Below are 23,508 nucleotides of genomic sequence, written 5' to 3'. Positions count from 1 at the left end.
TTTCAGTATTTCCTAACATTTTATAGTAATATTTACTTACATCTATTTAGCCTTCTAATAGAAAATGTGCAAAAATGGAATACATTGAAAGGTTCTGCGATTTACGGGGCGCCTGGGTGGCTCAGTTGGTTAAGCCACTGCCTTCGGCTCAGGTCATGATCCTGGAGTCCCGGGATCAAGTCCCGCATCGGGCTCCCTGCTCAGCAGGGAGTCTGCTTCTCCCTCTGACCCTCCCCCCTCTCATGTGCTCTCTCTCTCTCATTCTCTCTCAAATATAAATAAAATCTTTAAAAAAAAAAAAAGGTTCTGCGATTTATACTTACAGTATGCTATAAAGCTTAAAGTAATTGAAGTTTGCTTTTTTTAGTGACATGGGGAAGTCTTCCTAAGAAAAGAGAATATAGAGCTTAATTACACTGAAATTTTGTATATGTGTCAGAAAAACAAGACAACAGAATTTTAAAATTCTTTTATTCATATACATGTATTTTGATAACTTCAAATTTAGAACACTTAGAATCAGCATGAACAAGAACTATTCAATGACAAAAGATTTGAAATGGGGGAACAGATACTGTAACTGGTTCTTATTGACCTCCCCATGCAATTTATTTCTGTATCTTGTACAGAGAAAAATTGATTTACATAATTCTAGAATTGCAGTATTTTTCTAACACCCCATTCCATAGTCTCAGAATACTTTTCAATTAAACTGATCCAGATGTTTCAAGATGAAAAATAAGAAATTTGTAAGGTTGAATAACTAAATAGTATCTAATTAAGTCACATTTCTTTCCATTAATATAAATGAGGAGCAATTTACTGTAAACACAAAAACTATTCACGATATTCGTAAGGACAGCTCATATTTTACTGAACACTTGTTGTGTTGCCAGGCCCTGCCCTGAACATCTGAACATGCAGTTTCCCACTTGCTCACCTCCGTGGGAAGTGTCACGGATTCACAGGTTCACAACTGACGACCACCACGAGAGCCTACACTGAGCACTTGTGTGCAGGTCTTTACTCGGCACTGCGGCTAGGAGGACTCACTCGCAGCAGCTCACGGGGCTCACCAGCGCCACTGTACTAATGTTACATGAATACCCAGGCCTGACTCCCCCCACCCCCCAAAACAACAGAACACGGTGAAGCCTTTACAACTCAGAGACACACCTGTAAGACAGCGCGGAGACAAGGAAAGCAGCCGTGGCCCACATCTGCACCACAGCCCAACTCCTGGGCCTCAGAAGTGCCCCTCCAGGCCTAACTGCAGGAGGGCGGCCTCGGCCTCCTCCTCCTCCTCCTTGGCCTCCTCCTCGCGGATCTGCACCAGCAGCTGGAAGAGGTTAGGCGCAGGCCCTTCCGCAGCCCCTGTCAGCCACAGCTGCCTTCGGATGGCCCCGCTGTGGTTGGCCCCGGCAATGACCTGTTCCAGGCGGGCCTGGTTCACGTTATCTTTATCTATGGCCCCCTTCTCCACCACCTTCTGCAGAAGAGGCTCCAGACGAATGACATATGCAGATAACTTTTCTCCCGGGTTCTGGTAAGTGTTCAGAAATCTGACCTGCGCATCCCTAGAGCTCTCGACGCTCCCAAACACCTGCTCAAGCGCCTTCAGGCATTCGGCAGTGGTTATCGAAGGGTTGTTAGTCTTGAGGATGCGGATGACATCAGCGGCAGGGCCTCTAAGACTCTCCATCAACCGCCGCCTCTTTTCTACATCAGACACCTGCCACTCCTCTATGACCTCATTGGTGTGTTCCAGCCAGGGATCAAAGGTCTCCTCCCCAGGCCCCGGGATGTCCCTCCCGGAGAACAGCGTCAGCTTCTTGTACCATATGGACTCAACAAGAGGCTGAATAACGTTATCCAAAATATAGTTTAGCATCTCTGCTGGCATATCTGGGCCTGGGGCCGGAGCGGGGTTCTGAAACCCAAGGACGCGGGCAACATCTTGCACGGTCCACCCCTCTCTCGCTAGGAAGAGGTGCAACCTTTCTAAAAATTCAGCATCGGAAGTCGGGGGTTTAAAGACCACTTTCCAGACCCCTCCTTTACCGGGCATCTCCCTGGGGATCGCGGCGTAATCGACAGCGCCAGTGAGCTCTAACAAGGCTGCTTTCGCATTCTCTTCCCTCCAAAACATTCTCCCAAGCACTCGATAGGGCACCTGGGGCATCGCAGCCTGGAGGGTCTCTTCGATTTCAGCCTCATCACAATTCACTGGGATCCCCCAGACCAGCAGGGCTCGCTGGGAGTTCACATCCATCCCCCTGCACCAGTCTTCCAACAGTGTCATCGCCATTTTCCCAACTACCAAGGATCCCAATTCTACAAATACAGATTAGACTGTGGCTCCCTGTGCTCTAGGACTTAGGGACAGCAGCAGACACTCCCCCCAATATGCCCGAGGGAGGTAAGCTTCACGCAATCACAAGTAACAAATGACACCAGAGTCCTGCTCTTGTCCTTTCGCTGCCCCCCGCCCAAAGTCAGTCAGTCCGTCGGCTCGTTCTCGCAGCGAAGCCTCTGGGAGGCTCAGGCAGTCAATCACGCGTCCGCCGCCACCCTGCGTCTCCGGTCGGGTCCCCCACCTGCAGGCAGGGTGTCGCGTCGCAGCGCAGAAGGCGAGGAGCGAGTGCGGGTGGCGAAGGCAGGAGCCGCGGGGCTGGAGAGGCGCCGGGGTGTGGTCGCGGGGCGTGGCCGTCTTCTCCCCGCAGCCGGGGCGCGGGGAACTCGGGGCTCCTCCCGGAGACGTTCCGGCGTTCGCGGTCGGAGTCCGGCCTTCAGTCGGGTGAGGAGCGGCTGCTTTGCAGACGAGGGCTGTGTCGTCCCAGAAGGAAGAGACAGTTCTGAGGTCTCAGCGGCGGCGGCGAGGCCAGCCCGCAAGCGGTTTCTTTGCAGACGCAGTGATGGCTCCAGGCGGCGAGGGCGGCTGAGGACCGCGGACACAGGCCGGGCAGCGGAGGCGCCAGAAGGACGGGGAAGCGAGGCTACAGGCGGCGGAGGCAGCGGCGGGGAGGCGCGGCCGTGCGCCGGCTGCAACGGGCTGGGGCGGTGTGGCGCAGCTCGGTTGCCAGGCCGTCCGACCCGCAGCCAGCGGAAGCGTTCCTGCCGCAGTGGGGGGCGGGGCCGGCTCCGGGAGCGAAGTCCGTCGCGGCCAGCCCCCGCGGCTGTGCGTAGCCATGGCAACGGTGGCCTTGACGACGCAAGTTCCGCGCGCTCCCGTGGTTCGCGGGGTCGAGCGGTTGCCATGGTGCTAGCGAGGCGCTCCGGGCACTGCTTACTCTGATGGCGCATTTACTTTTTCACATTTCCCAGATTTATTTTTTTTAAACAAAGGACCGTGTTTAAAAGATAATATAATTCTGGAGTGGAGTTAAGGTGATATTGTTGAAATGCGTCCATCAAGGCAGACTGGTCTGCCGCTGCGTAGGAAAATACCGTCGTGAGCACTGCGGGTCCCTCTGTGCCACCTGATTGCATTCTGCACCCTCCATACTTCATCTCAACGAAACTAACACGTGGGAAGTGTCCCGTGTCCGTGTTTTTGTGTGAGACACTGAGTTGAGACTTTTTCTTGTCTAAAATTTTGTAAAAATATCTTTTCAGTAATCTTTGTGGCCAGGCAAACGTTAGCGTGTTATTTTTCCTGCCCTGGCGTCATTGACAAAGAGGTGATAAAAGAGAATCCTTGTAATTCAAAAATGTCACGTAATCCCCTGCAAGCAAAACGGGGTCAATCCCAGGTGGTGAAAATCTCCCCAAAAGAACACAGCATTCAACTCTGAATTTTTAAAACCTTATTTAATAAAAGGTTTAAAGATACAGAAGAACATTCAAAAGTAAATAAGTTACATAGGTACATTACAATCACATCCGCAAGATTTACTTTAGTGTGTTATTTTTTCTTTTTTATAAAAAGCACACAAAAAATAAAATCTTCAGTCTTGTCTATCACAACTGTACAGCAAAAGAGGTAATATTTATATATATATACACTATTTTAATATGTAACAGTCTTTTTAAAAAGGGGTGCCACAGGCAGCAAACACACAAAAGGCAGTGTCTGATGTTTTTTTCCAAAATAAAAGGAATATACTTATTTATATGCTATTAAAATATTTGTACAATAATTACAGACTGTCAAGGCTGTTCCTGTGCTGTCCCCTCCAAACAAGGCCTTCAACTTAGAGACAAATGAGGGAAAGGTGAAACAGCTGCAAATTGTTAGAGGCAAATACTAACACAGCAAAATATGGGGAGGACATACAATTGTTTTATAAAAATAGCATACTTCCCGTAAACCTAAGGAGTTAGGCTTGCCAGTCTGGTAATAAATACCATTCGAAAAAAAGCCCCAGTGAAAATATATTTAAACAGCTGAGGCTTGGGTATGTGTCGTATTCCTCCTTCATCTTAACATCTGGCACATGAGAAGAAAGAGGTTAGGTCACTGAGGCAGTTAAATATAGGGGATCTCTTTAGACATAAGCAGCACACAACCTCTGTGCCGGGGTGGGGGGCGGTGGCAGAAGGGATGAGGGTGTACCTTAGCTGTAAGGGGGGGCTGCTGAAGGCATGGAGAACAGTGCGCTGAAGCACAGTCTCCTTGGGTGGGTAAGAGACCTCAGAAATGGTCTGGAACACAGGCACTAGGTTAGTTTCATGCCCTTAGCTAAGTGTAGATGGAGACTGGAAGATGGATATGGGAGATGGTGTGGGGAGGGCATTATAAAGCTGGAGGTGTTTGTCATTTAACTTCTTAAACAGCTCTGAATAGAAAAGAGAAAGAAAAAACAGAAGACGAGCCTATTGTGTTCACAGGGAGAAAGCACCATAAAGGACATACCTACCCCAGCTCTTATGGCTGCACCTACTTTATTGGCAGGTCACTTAGAAAAATGGCAACTGCCCTCTACACATTTTAACTTTCACCTTATATTCTAGATATGAATCCATCATGGAGCATGAGCCCTTCGAAAATACAGTGTCTGGTGGAATTAATACAGAGGTATCAGCTTGATTTTCTCCCCCAACATTCACCTAGTCTGATTTCTATAAGCTTAGAAGAGGAGAATCACTCTAAATGAAGGGGGTTCCTTTTACTACATGTCCACGGAGGGGCCTGAAACTAAATAGTATTTAATAGAAAAAAACCTCGGGAAACATAAGTAGCACTTTGGGGCGAAGCTGCGAAGGCACTCTTATTACACAAGTGATTTAGAAGACAGCCTAAATTTGCCACCCTCCTGTTTCTGGAGGGTATACCAGATTTTTGCGGTCTTGGGACCTTGAAGAAGCCTTTGGGGGAAACTGGGAAGTTGTTCTAGGTAGCTTCCTGGAGTCTGGCGGGGAGAAGAATTTTGTTACTCCCATCGCTGGGGTCCTAAAGAACCATATTAATGCATAAATGAATGCTGAAGAACACCTGCTAGTGCATAGTTTAGAAACAAAACTCCCTCCCCACTCCCAGCTACCAAATATGGCGCCTTTAGGCTCTCTCGTAAGGAGAGTAGCAGAATTTTCAGCTCCTTCCTAACCTGCTGATCTGTCATATACTTGCATGCACTTGGAACTTTTAACACAACTAAAGTTGAATAACAAGATCAGAAAAATAACTCAGCACTCCTATAGGACTGGCAAGTGATGGGGCCTCTAGAACCTTCCAGCCCTTCACTTCAGTGACTCCATGCCAAATATGGCTTGTCCAGCCAGAAACAAGACTAGAATTCTGGCTTCCAGCCAATCCCCTCAGGCAATTTGAAAATACAGCCAGAGAAGAGGTAGCAATAAGAACTGCCTTTGATCTCCCTTGCTTCTGCTAGTCTTTGTGTGGCTTTGGTGACACCTCACACTTTTCCACCCTCTTTCAGTGCTACTAATCACTCCTATTGGCAAAAGCTTCCAGAGCAACGAGGTGAGGGGCCTTAGGGTCTTAGGAATGGGTGGGGTGGGGTGGATGCCAAGAAGGTGCCTTGTTTTGGGATAAATGCACTCGGGCCTCTGGAAAGCAGGAGGCCCCTGGTCCCTGAGAGGATGTTAAAAATTAAATATTAAGAATAAATAAATAGCTCTTAAATGACACAAGTCAAGGAATGAAGGCTCCTGTCCAATCTGGTTAGGAGACCTCCCCCTCCCAGGGAAGGATCCAGGAATCTCCAGCAAGCAGGGCTGGGGGCTGCGCTGTGGATATCAGCACTAGACCAGGTGGGATGGGGTTAGAGGGCAGCTGCCAAGGGCAGGACAGAGGCAGTGAGGAACTTGCACCCGGGAGGAGCAGGCTGGGCCCCAGATAAGCTCCCTTAGCAGCCTCCAGGGCCCAAAGGCGTTTGGCAAAAAGGTGGGAAGCAGGAAGAGCCAAGGTTTATCAAAAAGTTCCCTCCAGCCCCACCCTGCAGCTTCCACCACGTGCGGCCTGCCCTCCCACAGGCTGAGGGCTCGGGAGGCATGGCGGTCCCTCCCCCACACATTCGAGAAAACTTCAGCCCCAGCAGGCTGCTCGCCAGCAGCAAAGGGACAGGTACCTGTCCTCTGACCTACAGGCATTCCCGGAGGCTTCCTCCCAGAGGAGGTGGCCTGGGACAGGGTCACGGGAGCGGCACAGGCCTGGGCATTGTCGTGTAGGGGACAGCACAGGTACCAGGCTGAGCTCCCTCTCAGAGAGACCACCACACTCCCTCCCGGGGAGTCCCTTTTGCCCGGGGCTTGGGGCAGGGCCTGTGCAGCCTTTGAGGTCCTCTGGGGAGCGGAAATACTGCTGCCAGGAGGGTGAGCTAGTGCTATGCTCTCCGTGGGGCCGGGGGGGGGGGGGGGGGGGGGTGCTGTCACGGACGGAAGAGGCTGCGCGGCGGCCGAGGTCCCGGCGTGGGCGGCGGTGGCGACGCTGGAGGCCCTCCCGAGGGGGGCGGCAGCCCCAGCCGGCAGGGACCTCGGCTGTTCCAGGAAAGCGTAAGGGCGACTTCCGACACCGAATGCAAGAGAACTGGATCCTGCAGCCCTGAAGACTGCTCCCGGGCCTTTGATAAATAAAAGAGCCGTTTATTTTATTGTCTCGTTTTGCAGAGAAAAGTCCACGGGATCTCTCTTCTCTCCCTCTGGAGGTCCCGGGGTGCTTGCAGGAGCTCGGGCGGGCTGGTGCGGGGAGGGCCGGGGGTCCGGGGAGAGGGACGGCCCCGGGGCCTCGCGGCCGAGCTCCCCCCACCCCGGGCCGTCAGCCCCTCTCCCCCGCGCCGCTCTCCTCGCGCAGGGCCGGCTGGTGCGGAGAGGCGGCCGCCACGCTGGCCGCGGCGGCCGCCGCCTCCTTCTCCTTCTGCCTCAGAGCGGCGGCCTTCTTCTCCTGCTCCGCGTGGCTCTTCATGTGGGCGCTGCGGCTCTTCACCTTATAAAACACCCTGTAGCCGGGGCAGGAGGGGCTCAAGTCAGAGGGCCGTCCCCACGCCCCTGGGACCACCAGCCTAGGGCGTGCGTGCGTGTGCAGTGTGCGCAGTGTGCGCAGTGTGCGCCCCGCCTGGGCCCACACTCAGCCCTGCCTGACGGGCTCTGGCCACTCGCCCACCCCCACCCTCCTCCTAGGGAACAAACGGAGGGGTTCCTGATTCAGCACCATCATCCCTCTTCTCGGAGCCAGGTGACATCACTGCCCTAGAAACCCTCGCTGCCAATCAGAAGACAAGGGGAAAGTTCCCACTGCCTCTTCCCTCTCCCCTGCCCCCCAACCGTGGCCACCCTGCTAGGTCCCAGGGGTGGAAGGGCCACCATCTTACCTGCCACATTTTTTACAAGGGAAAGTGTTCTCCTGATTTTGGGTCTTGTTAAATGTCTCTGGTTTTTTCTTCTTCTCCGAAAAAGGTAGTGCCCTCCGTGACTTCCCTGTCCCCTCCCTTGGCTTCTCTGAGGCATGGCCACCAGCAGACCCAGGGGCATTTGATTCATGGCTTCGGAGGATGAGGATGTCATTGGCCTGGAGAGGATCAGACAAGGAGAGGTGAGAGATCTGGGAAAGTGAGGTTCCTGAATCACTCCTGCCAAATGGTCCCCTAGAATCCACTTGAATCCTTTCAGTGACAAGGGACTCACTGCTTTTTGGCAGCCCATTCCAGTCTTTGGCCAACTCTTATCTTTGCAAAGCTGTTGGTACAGTCATTCTGTGGGACAGCCTATGGCAGCCAGGACTTCTCCATGCATCTATCTGACGGGGGGCCTTGGTGTCTCAATTAATGCTGTTTGCATGTTTTCAGCCATTTAGCCCATTCATTCATGCCTTAATTCCGTAAATGAGATTCAAGTCCATGTGACTGTGCCAGATGCTGGGGATACAGAGGTGACAGACAGGAACCCCTGCTCTCAGAGAACTCGAAATCTAGTGAATGGGACAGACAACATGAGCCACCAGCGGAAATGCCCAGTAGACAAGCAAACGACCGAGAGTGGAAGACCCCGGCACAGAGCTGGACGGGCGCTGCTCAGGATATAGGAATCATGGGCCTTGGGTTAGGGGAGCCTCAGATGGCCATCATTAGTCATAAGTATGTGCACGGGTTGACCCTCATAGGGACGTATTCACAGAAGTCAGCAGAACTCGATGGAGCTTGTACACAGAGCACAGCTCCTGGCAAAGGGGCACAGCCAAGTCTCGGAAGAGAGGAAACAGCTGTTGGCCACAGTCTGGGGTGGGGGTGGGGGGTCTCCTGCAAGCGTAAGTGTACAACACAAAAATATTTTTTAAAAGGTTCTCATGGTAGTTCCCTAATAGGCCCTTCCCATCCCTACTCTCTTTTGGGGGACTCTCCCCGACAAGGAACACTGCGCACACTGCACACACTGGCCGGTATGTCTGGCTTCTTGGTCTGTGATACGGTGGACAGAGGACCTCACTACAAGGACCGTGGGCAGGACCTCAGGCAAGTCACTCAGCACCTCTGCACCCACCTCTGAACCCTCTATCTTCCAGGTAGGTGTTAACACTTTATGGGGTTACCGTGAGGAATCAACGAGAGATAATGGGCAGGAAGGCACTGTGTGGAGAACATGTGTGAGGGGCCATTGTTGTTCTCACGGTCTCAGCCCGTTCTTGCCAGACGTTCGTGGTGAGGACACAGCTCTCTTAGGGGGAGCCTGCCTGACCTACAACTCATAAATGCTTCCCCAACGTCCCACATGCCTTTTAGGTCTTCACAAAGCCTTCTTCTTGAGTCTCAGATCCAGAAGCAATATAGTATAAAAATTGATAGCAGACTTTGGAGTCAGGCTGCCTACTAGTTGTCTTACCTAGGGGCCTCAATTTCCTCATCTGTAAAATGGGACTAATGACAGTACCTACCACACAGGGTTCCATGTTCCTGTTCTGCCCTCCCTCCCACAGCCCCAGGCCCAGCTCCAGCCCTCTTCCTGGCCCTGGACTCCCCCAGTGGAGGGCACACTTACCGACTCATTGGCCTGTAGTGTCTGTGTGGCTTTGACAGCCGCAGCCCTCCGGCTCCGCTCTCGCCCCTCTTCCTGCTCTCCCTTCTCCTGGATCTCTGGCAACTCCTCCTCCCCCTCCTTCCTGGTCTCCTTTACTTCCCTCTTGGGCTCCCGTCTCTCTTCACTTGGAGACTCTCTTCTGGGAGGAGGCACCCTAGGGAACTTCTGGGAAGTCTACAGGGGACAAGAAGGAGGGCAGTGAGCCTGGAGGTCAGTTACACAGTGCACTGCCCTGCTTCTGACCCAGCCCGGGGCCACTAGCCCCTGCTCATCCTGCTGGCCTGGCCTGGCCTGGCCCGCGCGGCCTCCCGTGCTGCAGTTCTATGTGCTCCCCCGCTAGTCAGCCTAGGAAAGACGATGGAGTCTGGGGCCCTGGAAGCCCCCAGGAAGAGACGGAGCACTTGAGACTGAGTTAGGGGCAGGGTGGGAGCATGCCAGTCCAAGAGACACATCCTTCAGCAAGGTGGTCTGGCCAGGCAGCAGCCTTAGCTGCAATTCTAAACCATCTTTGTCATGCTTTTGGGACCTGCACCCACTTCCCATCTGCACACTGGGGACCAAACCACTCCCTGCTTAGCACATCACCAAGATACACTAAGTGGATAGGTGGATACATGGACAGAGAATTAAATAACATTCACTTTTCAATTTTCTTTCTATCCTGATTGTGTCAAGGACAAAGTTTCGAGTTGGATCTTAATGTGTCCTCTATACTTCTCCAGATTTAATTAAACAGAGGTCAGGCCCAAGACTCAGAGCCTTGGCAGGTAAGAGTATCCACCTAGAATTTAATAACATTGTTTGGTTTTCATTATCTACTTATTTCCACTAGTACCTTCTATGGCAAACAATGCTGGTTATCTATTTATGATTGTGATACAATGTTTCTCTTCTGAGTAAAAAATGAGTTGATTTAAAGAAAAACATGTAGTAGAAGCACAGGTGGTATGTGAACATGACAAAATCGGTAACAGTGACATGTGGTCGGGATGCAGAGAGAACATATTCATGGCTGTATTAAGAATGACTCCAGTTTGGGCAACAGTGTTAGACATCTGCTGCCAGGGGACAGTAAGTCAGCGCTGGTGCAAATACTGTGGGAAAACTCCCTGGGCTTCTGCATCAACACAACCTGTTCTTACCACGACACTGGCAGATAGAGAGGGGAACCTAAAAGGTCCAGGTCCAGTGCCCAGGATATCAGCTCCTTGGGGCTGTCAGGGACACTGCCTTCCTCTCTCTACCCTCCAGGGACTTCCAGAGAGCTTGGCCTCAGGCTCCCAACTCAGCCCCTGGCCCCAGACACAGCCAAGGCTCTAAGCAGCCGAAGCTGGGAAGGGAGTCACCTTAATATCCACTTCAACCTCTTCCTGGGCTGACTTCTCGTCGCTTGTATCCACATCCCCGAAGGTTAGCGTCCCATTGCGGCCAATTTTCACCTGCTTCTTGTAGGTGTAGTAGAACTCCACGCACTGGGCCACGGTCTTGGTCTGGATCTGGTTTGAAGCCAAAACTGAGGTCAGAGTTCCTGGTTTAGCTCACCTGCCTGGGGATACTCCAGCCTTTTCCATCCACTCATGTCCCGTCCCCCCGCCGCCACAACCGCAGCAAATGCTAAACCCGAGAAACCCAGGAAATACAACCATTTCTCCGATGCCTACTCTGAACAAACCACTGACCAATGCTTCAGCACGGTTAAAAAAGAAAAGAAAAGAAAAAAAACTAAAAAAGCTAAAAAGCTAAAAGCAACATGAGGCCATTGGGGGAGATCTGAATGGGGACTGCATATTAGAGAATATTACTGTATCAGTTTAAATTTCTTGGGTATGATGATGGTATTGTGGTTTTGCAAGGGAATATCCTTGTTTTTAAGTGATATTTGGATCAAGTGTCATGATGTCTGTAACTACCTTTTAATGATTAGTTAAAACAGGGAGAGGAAGTAGGGTGTATATAAATTTATATATAGACAGAGAAAGAGAGAGAGAGAGGGGAAGCAAGTATGGCAAACGGTAACAACTGGTAAATGTATATGAGGGGTACATGGGTGTTCACTGTACTATTTTTTCAATTTTGCTGTAAGTCTGAAGTTTTTCCAAAATAAAAAGTTCAGGGTGAAAAAGTCTGGACACCATCCATGTTCAGAGCCAGCGCAGACCTAGCAACACAAACTGCCTTCATCAAGCTGGGCAACGGTGTCATTCCTCCCCAGGGTGCTGCAACTGGCAAGTGAGGCTTAGAGAAATGTTAAACTGTCCTATGTCAGAGAGGGACTGAAGGGACACTAATAAGAAAGTTCTGGAAAACCTGAAAAGGAAGCAGAAGGCCCAAGCCTTACTCCTAACTCTGCCACTAAATGGCTGTGTGCCTTTAGGCGGGTCTCTTCACGTGTAGATGAGCCTCCAAGGGGCCTCCCGGCCTCTGAAACCCTAGCCCTACCAGGTCACAAATCCATCTGGCTCCTGGGTTTAGTTTCTGGAGCGTTTCCCACACAGAGGCTGTTTGCTCTGACTCTGCCCTTTCTGCCCCAGGCTCCCAGGCAGCTCAGCCAACTATGGGGCTGCAGAGGGAGCTGGGAAGTCCTATCCACAGAGCCCAAGGGGTCAGTGACAGTCCTCAGTGCCCGAGGAGGAAACAGATGTGCTCCAATCTCACAGGAATGGCCAAGTCACAAATGTATTAATTAGATCCTGTTTACACTTTTGCTATCAATTCTCTCTGACCATCTGTATGACTAATGGTCTGCTCTTTTCATTAAGGCGTTAGGGGGCCCCGCAGTGCATTTCACAGGCATGTACTTCGCAGAAATGTTGCCCAATCTGGGAACGCAGTGTTGCTAAACCCCAGCAAATGACTGTCCTCACAACAAGGCCCTTGTAGGAGAGTTCATCAGCACTTTGCCCAGTCCCCAGAGCTGTCCTGGCATAATCTACAGTTCCAGGAGAAGAGGACACATTCTTGGAAACCCTTCTTTCCTCAGCGGTCCACAAGGCTCAGATTCTGTGAGGCAGGGCTGCTGGAAAGATGCAAGTCCTTGGATCAGCAAAGCACTCTTCTTCTCCCAGAAGAACACAGGGAGAGGACAAGATAAATCCAATCTAGGAAAACTAGACTTGGCCTCCTCTACTTGGTCCGCTGAGTTACTGGAAGGAAGCCCTGGGTCTGGCAGGAAGGGGGCAGCGGCCCCCCAGGTCAGTTACATAGTCTCTTCCTTGCTGGCTCTCAGTTCCCCTCATTCTTAGGGTGATCTCTCCTCCACATGCTGATTGTGGCTTTTGAAGTACCCCAGCCCCTTGGAGACTGGCTCACATCTGTCTGCAGCCCTCCTTCTCTTCCTGTTCCCCTCGCAAGGCAGGTCACTCTCTGAAGTCTGACCTCGCTGGGTCTGCCCACTCAGGCCTCCCGCTGAGATCCCAGCGCATGGCCACACTACCCTGAGGGAAGAAGGCTCGGAACCAAGGGAAGGAAAGGCCCAATCTTTCCCCCTTGTTTTGTCTGTTTCTGAGGATACCGAGTGGCCTTAACCTAACTGCTTTCTCAGAGGGCCTGGTGAGGGACTGCAAGCCCGCCACCGGCAGAGGGAGCCCCAAATCATGCAGCCAGTCCCTGGCCTTCACTTGCCCCAGCTTACCAGCTTCTGCACCAGGAAGAAATCCTTCTTGTAGATGGCAATGCCCTTGTTGAAGAGCTTCCTCTCCGCCATCCTCCACTGGTCAGAGCCTGTGGGGCAGGGAGGAGCCGAGGTCGTGAGGTGGAGCCGGGCGCCCCTAAGGGGGCGATCCTGAGCGGCACGGAAGTGTGAGGGCACCCACAGGTGGTCTCTGCAGGCTCTCAGGGCTGGATCCTCATCCTGCTTGTGCCGCTTAACTTGCCTCTGAGCCTCACTCCCTCACTCTCCAACTGGGAGCTCATCGTAGAAGCCACCGCACCAGCTGTGGTGCGGACTAAATGAGGTAATCCTGTGGAACCCTCGATGCTCTAGAGGCCTGGCACACACAAGATGCACTGCCCCACAGGGGTCGAGGACAGTGGCAGCTGTGATTAGGCCATTCGGTCAGTGTCCCTTCTAGAGCACAGCGCCCAGCAGGGGACAGGGCACTCCAGGGGCTGTCTGAAGTTCCAGGCACCTGATGCTAGTTTGGATGGCACTCCCTAGCTCCTGTCCCTTGCACCCTGCCATGGACTTTTCTGCCTGCATGGCCTCCCACCTGCCCACACCTTTCTCCCTTCCCCTCCAGGGCACAGGAAGCCCCTTGAGAACTACCCCAGCTTTGGCGTCAGTTTCTTCACTCTGGCTCTTGGCTTGTCCACCTGCAACCTCCTCACCCACACCCAGGGCTGTGACTCAGCACGAAGCTGGGCCCCACTGATGCTGGAGACCCCTCGAGGCTCCAGGTCCCAGGCCCACCTGTGTAGTGATACGTTGCCAGTGGATGGTTATGGGGCCGCAGGGGCTTCTTCAGTAGCAGCTTATTCAGCGTCTCCTGAAGGGGAAGTGAGGAAAAGGGTCAAGGCCCTGCAGGGGTCTCAGTGGTAGGCTGAGCATCCTAGGTGCCAGGCAAAACTCCCAGAAGGCCTCTTCAGCCCTCTGAGTAGTAGGGTGGGCCTTTATTTTTGCCCCCGCTTAACTGCTGAGGGACAAGAGGTCTGGCGGGATGACGAGGTCATGGGGGGTGGGGCTGCTCCGGAACCAGGCCATGGGCCTCTTAAGAGGGAATATGCCGGGGCGCCTGGGTGGCTCAGTCGGTTAAGCGACTGCCTTCGGCTCAGGTCATGATCCTGGAGTCCCGGGATCGAGTCCCACATCGGGCTCCCTGCTCAGCAGGGAGTCTGCTTCTCCCTCTGACCCTCTTCCCTCTCGTGCTCTCTCTCTCTCATTCTCTCTCTCAAATAAATAAATAAAATCTTAAAAAAAAAAAAAGAGGGACTATGCGGCCCCCAGGACAGACAGCCACAGGTGGAGAAAGGCCTTAGTGACAGCCTTTCTAAGGGTGGGGACTCACCCAGAATCGGAGACTAGGGTAGACGGGAGGGCCCTGTGCAGCAAAGTCTGGACTTTGGAACTAAGATGGCCGTGGGTGGAGCCCCTACAACCCCCAGCTTGGTCAGACCCTCCTGCCCGCCTCAGATCAGCAGTCCTGGCTCCTGCGCAGAAGACCCAGATCCAGGCCAGCCTCCCTGAGGGTCCCTCCCTCCACCAGGGCCGCTGTCTCACCAGGATGTCTCCCCTGGACTCATGCAGACAGTGCAGGGCCAGCTCCTGGTTGGTACCAGCTCCAGGGAAGATACTGGAGCAGGCAGCTGTCAACAGGTCTTCCACTGGAGCACATGTAGGAAGGGAGGAGAAGAAATCACTTTCCGGGCCTAGCCCACCCACCTGCCCGACAGCCCACCTTCACCTCCTGGCTCCGGTCCCCTCTCACCTTGCCTCTGCTTCTCCCGGCTGCTCTCGAGGTCCTCCCACGGCTGCCACACCAAGTCGGCCTTGTGGGGGTCCGCAGCTGCCAGAGCACGGTCCCTCATCGAGGGGATTTCCGCCTGGAACCGGGAGCCCACGTTGATCCGTCTGCAGGGGTGGAAAGTGCAGGGAGTGAGGCCTCACCCCGTGGTGATAGGGAATCCTTCCCCCCTCCCCCCCCCCCCCCCCCCCCCCCCCCCGGGGTGGGAGAAGATGCAGCGGGTAGCTGGCAGAGGCTGAGCACAGCAAGGCCCCAACTGGGTGTAAGGGAATTTGCCTTCCATGAGGAACCCTGGCAAAGGGCACCTGGTACGGCCAGAAAGACAAGGCCCAGAGGTTGGAAACGGGAGAAGCTCTCGGTTTCCAGACACAGAAGGAGTCTCTTGGACTACGCTCCTAATTCTCCTCAGAGGCAAATTTAAACGGCGCTCGTCCTTTCTTTCCCTGTGACTTCCACACAGAGGCAGGGTGGGGACAGTAAAGCCCAGAACCCACTGCAGAATCTCAGAGGCCTGCTCAGCCCTCTGTGGGCCCCACACGACCCTCCTCTTCCTCACGGGACGCGCATGCACTGGACCCCACTCGGCCACCCTCATGCCACGGGCCAGAGGAAGGGCTGCACTTACGGCTCGATGCTCACTGGGGTGGCCTCCCCCATCACAGAGAGGACAGGTGGGGTGACTTCGGCGCTATCTATGGGACAAAAGGCACGTTGGTGAACGGCACCCTCCTCCCTTCAGCAAGCTCCCCCACCCCCACCCTACGTGGCTGCTCTGTTTGCAAAGACCCACAGCAGTGACTCACAGAGACTCACACTTGGAAATCAGGCCCCCTGAATCCTGGCTCCTCAGCCTGCAACTGTGACAACTAACTGAGACTCTGCCAAACATGTGGGTGCTTCTGTTTCCACACCTGCTGAAAGGGGCTATTACTACCCACCTCCTAGGGTTAATGTGAGGACTGAATGAAATCACACAGAGCCTCACCCTCAATAAATATCAGCTATTATTATTATTACTACTACTCCTACCCAAAGCTGGGTCCCTGCCCCAGGAGCTCCCACCCTACAGAATTAACTCCAACATTAAACTGCAGGTGCTCTAGTCAAGAGGCTGAAACTTTTGGCACGCTAGCAAGGTGGGGAAGGGGATCCCCATTTCATACTTATCTTCTCACTTCCATGCTGGATTCTCAGCCTCAGTTTCTCCTGAGCTAATCTTAGTGCCCCATGTGACCCACACACTCCCTTGCTCCAAAACCAAAACCTTGGCCGACTCCCCTCTGCAGCCTGAGATAAAACCTGAACTCCTCAGCTCAGCTGGCTCATGCAGTCCCCCTTCCATCTATACCTCCCCCTACCCCCTTGCCTGAACCCCAGATCCTAGCAGACTGCTTACTCACGGTTCATCACTCTTCCTGCACATCCCACCTCCAGGCCTTTGTACCACTTGTTTCCTTAGCCTAGTGGGCCCTCCCCACCCCCTTCCTAGTTTAAGCTCAGCTCTAGCCCCACCCTCTCTTGAATGCTTTCTTACCACCCCAGGCTAGGAGCCTCTGCAGGCTTTGGAGCTTAGGGTCTGCTTGAGTCGCTGGCTACTGATCCCACTCTGCTCATAACCTCTGCTCTTCTGTCTCCCAGGTTTCCGTGTTAACTCCCTAATGATCCTGTACTCTCTTAGAACAGACCATGCTGCCCCATGCACTGCTGAAGCATTCACCAGGGCCAGTTGAACGCTTTACACCCAAGTACTCGATAAATACTCATAGATGGACAGGAGGCCTCTCTTTGCTGCCAGTCTGGTCTCTACAGTGACTTCTTCCTGCACAACCCAGGGAGGGAGAGGAGCTCAGAAGCTTGGAGGGTACATGGGACGGCAGGTCAGCCAGCCCAGGGTGAGCCATTTCTCACCTACAGACACCAGGGGGCACCAGAGAGCTACACCAAGGGAGTCAGGGTCAGAGGTTAATCTGGTGATGGCGCAGCCTCACCCTTCTACCTCCCACTTAATCCTCCACTACCTAAGAGATAGGATTATCCCATTTTTTCAGAGGAAACAGGATCCTTTTGTGGAGTGGGAAACATTTTTCAACACTTCACTAGCCAGGCCTGCCAAAATGTCTGCTCTTGGCCAAAACAACTGTTTAAGAGACCCAGGAGACAGGATCTACCAGAGTAAGAGCAAACGTGATGCTCCAGGCATGACGTTAAGTGCTTTACGTTTGTTTGTTAATGCATCTGAACCTCACCACAACCCTGTGAGGTGGCTATTAGGTTGAACCCAAGGAAACTGCTATTTGTGGATCCCAAAACAGTTGAAATTGGCAATCTCATCATCAACCCACTACTACTAATATCTTCAATTAAATACTGAAGAAACTGAAGCTGAGAGGGTTTAAATGATTTGCACAAGTAATAGTAAATGGTAGAACTGGGATTTGAACCCAAGCAGTTGGGCTCATACCCCCCCACCCCCGCACCCCTGCCTGTTCTTGAACCAGGAAAATCTCCTTTTCTCTCTCAGAGAAGAGAGTGGAGCCCCTTTGCCTACAGTGCTTTAGCCCCATCTCCAGCAGCCCTATAAGTGGAGTCTCATCCCTGCCCACTGCCCTCCCTCCCCACACCCCCTGCCCCCCCCATGGCCCCTGAGGGCGGGTCACTCACTAGACCGGAGCAGGGTGCGATGGGCACTCTTTGGCGTGATGGGAGGGGGGGCTGGGATGCTGCTGGTTGACATGATGGCATTGAAATAGAGGCCGGAGCCTTCCCGCACAGGGCTGAGGATGGGGGGAGGGGTGTAGGGCGGCAGCTCAAAGCTCCGCTCAGAGGGGTGGTCGGCAAGGCGGACAGGAGAGCGCAGGTGGCTCTGGTATGGGGTGATGTTGGAGTAGACGGGAGGGGCAATGAAAGTGCCCGCCTTGGTGGGGATGATCAGGGGCTCAGGCCGTGGCCGCTGCTTTGGTTTCCGCGCTGAAGCTTCCCCTTCCAACTTGACATTCATGTCCTCAGCCTGGAGAAGGAAACAGAACCAAGATGGCTCAGCCTCCTATGTGCTGGGAAAACCGAAGACTTGACCACGGCTTGTCAGTCTCCTCTTTGGAACTGAGTCTGCCCACTACACCCGCCAAGGCAAACCTGAGACAGGGAACAGGTCCAAAACTCCTTTCACTGTCTCCTCTAGGCTGGGGGTCAGCAAACTGTTTCGGTAAAGGGCCAGAGAGTGAATTTAGGCTTTGTGGGCTCCACGCCCATCTCCATTCTTCTTCTTCTTCCCCTCCTCCCCAACCTTTTCAAATAATCCTTTTAAATGTAAAATCCAAATAAATAAATAAATAAATAAATAAATAAATAAATAAATAAATAAATAAAATGTAAAATCCATTCTTAGGTCTGGATTTGGCCCACAGGCCCTAGTTCCCAACCCCCGAGGTGAAGTATGCTATTGGACAGGAAACCATAGTAGTTACGGGTCCAGGCTCTGCAGCCGGAATGCTTGGTATGGAATCTACCTCCTTTACTTACCACCTAAAATTCTTAACTTCTCTGTGCATCATCATTTTTAACTTGGGAATAATAAACACCTACCAAATGGGTTAGCCATGAGGACGAAATGAATTAATACATGGAAATCACTGAGAATAGTACCTGATATGTAGTAATTGCTCAAGAAATACCGGCTGCTATCAAGCTCTGTATTAGGCGGAGGTGCCTGCTGTGTGCCATGACCTGAGCGGGGCACGGGACCACAGAATGAACAAGACAGTCCTGTCCTCACAGAACTTGTCCTCCTAGTATCAGTCCCATGATAGAGGGTAGGTAGGGCTGTAAGGGAATAGACGCCTTTCTCTGCCCCATCCCTGTCCTCTCAAGAGAGAATGGAACCCACATCATCTCCCTGGGGGTACAGCTGGCCGACAGGTGAGGCTGGCCACACTGACTGAGGAGGCCTGGGAACAGCAGGCTTTCTCCCCCTCCCGGGGTCCAGCTCCCACAACCCCTTTCAGCAGAGGGCCCTGACTCTCCGTGAGGTTCTGGCCATGTCCTTTCACCCATTCGTGCCCTTTTTTCTTTTCTACAGACTAGGAAGAAATGAAATTCTTCATTCTTCCTCCCTTAGGGGAACAAGATGATTGCACAGAAAAAAATGCAGTGGAGTCGAAGGCCCCCAAACTTGCCAGACAAGAAATCCAACATGAACTCAGCTAACTGTCATGATTTGTAATTTTGTAATAAGGGAAATGGAATTAATCTATTTTGAATATTTGACAATATTTTTTGTATTGATTTTGTAGGTGTGATAATAATGTTGAGGTTATATATAGAAAGAAGGGAGGGAGGAAGGGAGGAAGAAGGGAGCGAGGGAGGAAGGAAGGCAGGAAGGAAGGACGGGAGGAAGGAAGGGAGAAAGCTTACGTATTGTGTACTTCAGATACAAACCTAAGTATGTATGAATGCAATGATATGGTGTTTGGCATTTGTTTCGAAAAAAAAGTATCCAGCGGCAGGAAGAAGTAAGTGGAGATACAAATAAAAAAAGAATGTCTATATTTTGAAAACCGTTAAAGCCAGGGGATGGCTAAATATTGAGGTTCATTTTACCATTCTCTATACTTTTGTGCAAGATTGAAAATATCTGTAATACAAAGAAAAATAAAAAAATAAGTAAACAAATAACCAAAAATAAATAAATAAACCTCCTCCTAAAGCCTGGTGAAGTGAAAGTATCCATGGGTGGGGATTCAAGAGATCCAAACTCCAGGGCTAGCTCTGTCATTACTTGGCTGTACGAACTTAGGTAGGTCTCTTGCCTTTTCTAGACCTACTTCCTCATCTATGAAATGGGCATGCAGAGCTGTGTAGTTGCTCAGGCTCCTTCCGGCCATCCTCGGGACAAGCTGAGGCCTCTAGCCTCCAATCTCTATCACAACCAGGGAATAACAACCCAGAGAGTAGACACTGAGCTGTTCATGATAATCTTAAAGCTCCCCTTTCTATTACAGAGGACAGGCTCACAGGCCAACTCTCCAGCTGAGAACAACTAAAAACTCCAAACTCTATATAAAAACCACATTTCTGAAGGTAGCAGAGAGCAAATCAGTTGGCAAAGACTTGAAGAGCCAAGATAACAGGAAAAAAAGGAAAGTGAAAGAGGTGAGTGCAGCATTTGGAGCTGTGTTTTCCCTAGAGGTGGGTGCATTACTAGAAGAGGTAACTGGGAAACTGTGAAACTAAACAGAGTTTTTAACAAATCCAGGAGCTAGCAGAATAAAAATTGGGCTTTAGGCCTTGCCAAGGAAGGAGAGCCTGATAAACCCCCAGGCTTTGGACTGGGGCTCCAAAGGGCTAAATCCTCAGAATAAAGGTACATCAGAAATAGACTAGTCCTCACATAGAGTAATGCTCAGCTTAAAATCATCTCATCTCAACGGCTGATTAAATTAAAGTAATTCAGGATTGCTAATGCCCTTTGCTACCAGTCAGATGCAAAGATAAATCCTCTCTGGAAGACAAGAATATCATCCAGAGTCTTTAATTACCTCAACAATTTTTCATGCAATTAAAAGTCACCAGATATACAAGAGAACAAAATGTGACTTAGAAACAAGAAGTAACATAACAGAAAGAGACCCCTGGGGATCCCACTAATGGCGTTATCAGACATAAACTTTAAGAAAACTACGCCTAAATTATGCAATAAAATGAAAGGTTGAAAATTTCATCAAAGAACTAGGAACTCTAAAAATGAACCAAATAGAAATTCAGTAACCAAAAAAAACAACTAAAAATAAGAACTCGATGAGTGAGCTTAACAACATATTAGATATAGCTAAAGAGAGAACGGGTGACCTGAAAGGCCAAAGTGGAAATACAGAAAAGTGCATGACAGACAAAAATAGGGGATATGGTGAGACTCTAACAAGTGTGTAACTGGAGTCCCAGAAGGAGAGAAGAGAGAAAATGGGGCAGAAGAAATATTTAAGAAGGACTACAAACTCTAAACAGGATAAATACAAAGCAAACCAATATTTAGGTGTAACAGCAGAACTGCTGAAAACCAATGACAAAAAAAAAAAAGCACTTAAAAGCAATAAGATAAAAAGACACCTTATATTCAAAGAAACAACAATATGGCTCATGGTGATTTCCCAACACTGTAACTACAATGAAGTCTGAAGACAAAAGAGTGATATTCTTTAAGTGCCAAGAGAAAATAACTACCAAAACAGAATTCTCCACCCAGCAAAGTTATCCTCCTCCTCCCTTGCTAATAAATAAATCTTAAAAAAATAAAAATTTTCAGACAATCAAAGACTAATAAATTTCATCATTAATAGACTCACACTAAAGGAAATACTAAAGGATGTTTTTCAAGCAGCACATAAATCATCTGAGCTAGAAGCTTGGAGATATGAGAAGAAATGAAAAGCAACAAATATGCTAAGTCTTTCAGTAAATCTAAAATGAACAACAACTGAACAAAACAATAATGTTATTACTGAGGAATGTATAGAATTGTTGAATCACAAGATTGTACAGCCGAAACTAAAATAACACTGTATGTTAACTATACTGGAATTAAAATTAAAAACTTAATAAAAACAATGATATTATAACATCTTGGTGATGTTAAAATGTTTAGAGAATGAAAATACATGTTAATAATTCTACAAGTTAGAGATTGGTGAAAAATGGAGTTAAAAGTGTTGTAAGAACTTTGCATTGTTCTGGAAGAGGTAAAATACTAATTTATATTAGATTTCAATAAGCCAAGAATGCATGTTTTACTCTCTAGTAGCTCTTTTCAACCAGAGAATTAAGCCCTAATGTCACAAGGCATTCACTGTATGTAACGACTTAGCTTCTCGCCTATGCATCTAGAATGGTACTAGCTTTGTGCCAACCTCCAGTGAATTGAGAAGGTAGGAATTCAAATTCCTTTTAGTGGGGCTTAGTTCTCTCACATTAATCCAGGAAAGAAAGGCTGCCTGGATAATTACTAAAAGAGTCATAAAGAAATAAATAAAAGAGTAATAATTAAGTAAATAAATAAGAATAAATAAGCATATAACTAATAAATTAATAAAGAGGGAAAATGGAACAACAAACCCAATCAATCCAAAGGGGGTGAGAGGGTGGGAGAAAGGAACAGAAAAGGCAATACGGGATAAATAGAAGGCAAACGTAAGAAGGCAGATTTAAATCCAAGTATTTGAGTAATTACGTTAAAAGTAAACTATATCAATGCTCTAGAAGACAAAGGTTGTCAGAACAGATAACAAACTCCAATTATAGGCCATTTGAAAGATACACCTTAAGCATAAGGATACAGAAGGGCTAAAAGTAAAAAGATGGAAAAGATACGCATCTCATCCATCCCCCCCACCCCTGCAACAGTAACCAAAAGAAAGCCAGATGTGCACAAAACAGACTTTAAGAGGCAAAAAGATTACTAAAGATAAATAGAAACACTTCATAATGATGAAGTGTCTAATCTACTTCTAAATGAGTATGCAAATAATAACACAGCATCAAAATGTATAAAACAAATACTGACAGAACTAAAAGATCAAAGAGATAAAACCTCAATCTTAGTGAGAGATTTTAACATATATATATCTGTACTGACAGAACAAGTAAACATCTCTGCCTCCCAGTGCCTAGCACAAAACCTGACCCAAATTAGAAGCCAAAATTTGCTGACCTGAAATGAAAGAGATTCACACACCCTAGATTCTCCTAGGCAGTCTCAACTTCAAGTATAAAACTGTCTCACTGTCTCCCATAAGTGCATTTATCCGTAAGTTTGGTTTGGAAAATATAAATAGTATCTCCATGGGTTGCTTGAATCCCTCCTATATTTCCATGTTCTCCTTTTTCCCATATGGTACTAGGCCCCCAGGAGCACACAGGTACTACAGGTGTTTGCATGGGGAGCCTCTCATACCTGGGCTGGGGCATCAGTCCCAGGGATACGTGTGGACCGCCTGCGGGTGACGATGACAGATGGCTTGTGTTCAGTGGGGTTCTGTTCAGGACCCTTCCCGTCCTCGTCAACACCTCCAACTTGGGCCGCCTCAGTTGGGTCCACAGTCCGCACAGGCACAGACACTGGGATGATGAGGGGTACCATCCCGCTGTCCTCTCGTGCTCGCTTGGCAGCTAAGGAAGGCTCAGAAAACTCCACCCCACACTTGGTAGTCGAAGCCAACACACTTTTCCGCTTCTCCTCGGAGCCATTGGCATCCTGGAGGAGAAGGAGGGGGAACAGAGGTAAGGTTTAGAAGGTAGTCCTGTTAAGTCCTAGATTCCTAGTCACATTTGATTCAGGAACTCAAGACACCCATGATGGTTCCCAATGGTCTTTCCCTGAATACCTTTTCTCTCACTACACTCCCAAATACTCTCCATAACCTCCATTCTGCCAGAGCCTCTGATCCTGGCCTGGCACAGGGGTGCCCAGATGGCCACCTCAGGCCACAAGTGGCTTACAGATATGTTTTGTTTGGCCTGCACGGGGCATGGCACATGAAATAGTATCTAAATTCAAAACATACCTCTGCAAAAGAAAGTAAGCAAGGAACCA

The 23,508-nt window shown here is 50.1% G+C and overlaps 2 protein-coding genes and 1 long non-coding RNA gene across 7 annotated transcripts in view; 1 reads left to right on the top strand and 2 right to left on the bottom strand.

The window, feature by feature from the left end:
- Window positions 1-454: 454 nt before the first annotated feature.
- Window positions 455-3,064, bottom strand: PNMA1 (PNMA family member 1). The gene has a single exon (XM_027570716.2). It carries the CDS (start codon window positions 2,306-2,308, stop codon window positions 1,247-1,249), a length of 1,062 nt encoding a protein of 353 aa, XP_027426517.1. The 5' UTR covers window positions 2,309-3,064; the 3' UTR covers window positions 455-1,246.
- Window positions 3,065-3,791: 727 nt separating this feature from the next.
- Window positions 3,792-23,508, bottom strand: part of MIDEAS (mitotic deacetylase associated SANT domain protein) — a 65,420-nt gene continuing 45,703 nt past the window's right edge. For 3 of the 5 annotated variants that reach the window (XM_027570712.2, XM_027570713.2, XM_027570711.2), the window contains 11 exons: window positions 22,870-23,169; window positions 17,589-17,934; window positions 15,553-15,619; window positions 14,892-15,034; window positions 14,684-14,787; window positions 13,877-13,952; window positions 13,100-13,188; window positions 10,815-10,964; window positions 9,430-9,642; window positions 7,770-7,966; window positions 3,792-7,397 (listed from right to left, as the gene is read on the bottom strand). In XM_027570712.2, the coding sequence (XP_027426513.2) occupies window positions 7,217-7,397; window positions 7,770-7,966; window positions 9,430-9,642; window positions 10,815-10,964; window positions 13,100-13,188; window positions 13,877-13,952; window positions 14,684-14,787; window positions 14,892-15,034; window positions 15,553-15,619; window positions 17,589-17,934; window positions 22,870-23,169 (1,866 nt within the window). In that variant the 3' untranslated portion in view covers window positions 3,792-7,216. Of the gene's footprint in view, window positions 7,398-7,765; window positions 7,967-9,429; window positions 9,643-10,814; window positions 10,965-13,099; window positions 13,189-13,876; window positions 13,953-14,683; window positions 14,788-14,891; window positions 15,035-15,552; window positions 15,620-17,588; window positions 17,935-22,869; window positions 23,170-23,508 lie in introns of those variants that run through there. The other 2 variants (XM_027570715.2, XM_027570714.2) reach the window with 2 other exon arrangements.
- Window positions 10,979-19,188, top strand: LOC113909490. Its single transcript, XR_003515753.1, has 2 exons — window positions 10,979-12,659; window positions 19,003-19,188. It is a non-coding gene; the product is annotated as an uncharacterized LOC113909490 (long non-coding RNA).

The sequence above is a fragment of the Zalophus californianus genome, chromosome 6 (genome assembly GCF_009762305.2).
Source record: "Zalophus californianus isolate mZalCal1 chromosome 6, mZalCal1.pri.v2, whole genome shotgun sequence".
Taxonomy (NCBI): Eukaryota; Metazoa; Chordata; class Mammalia; order Carnivora; family Otariidae; genus Zalophus; species Zalophus californianus.
This window is presented reverse-complemented; position numbering and strand designations above follow the sequence as displayed.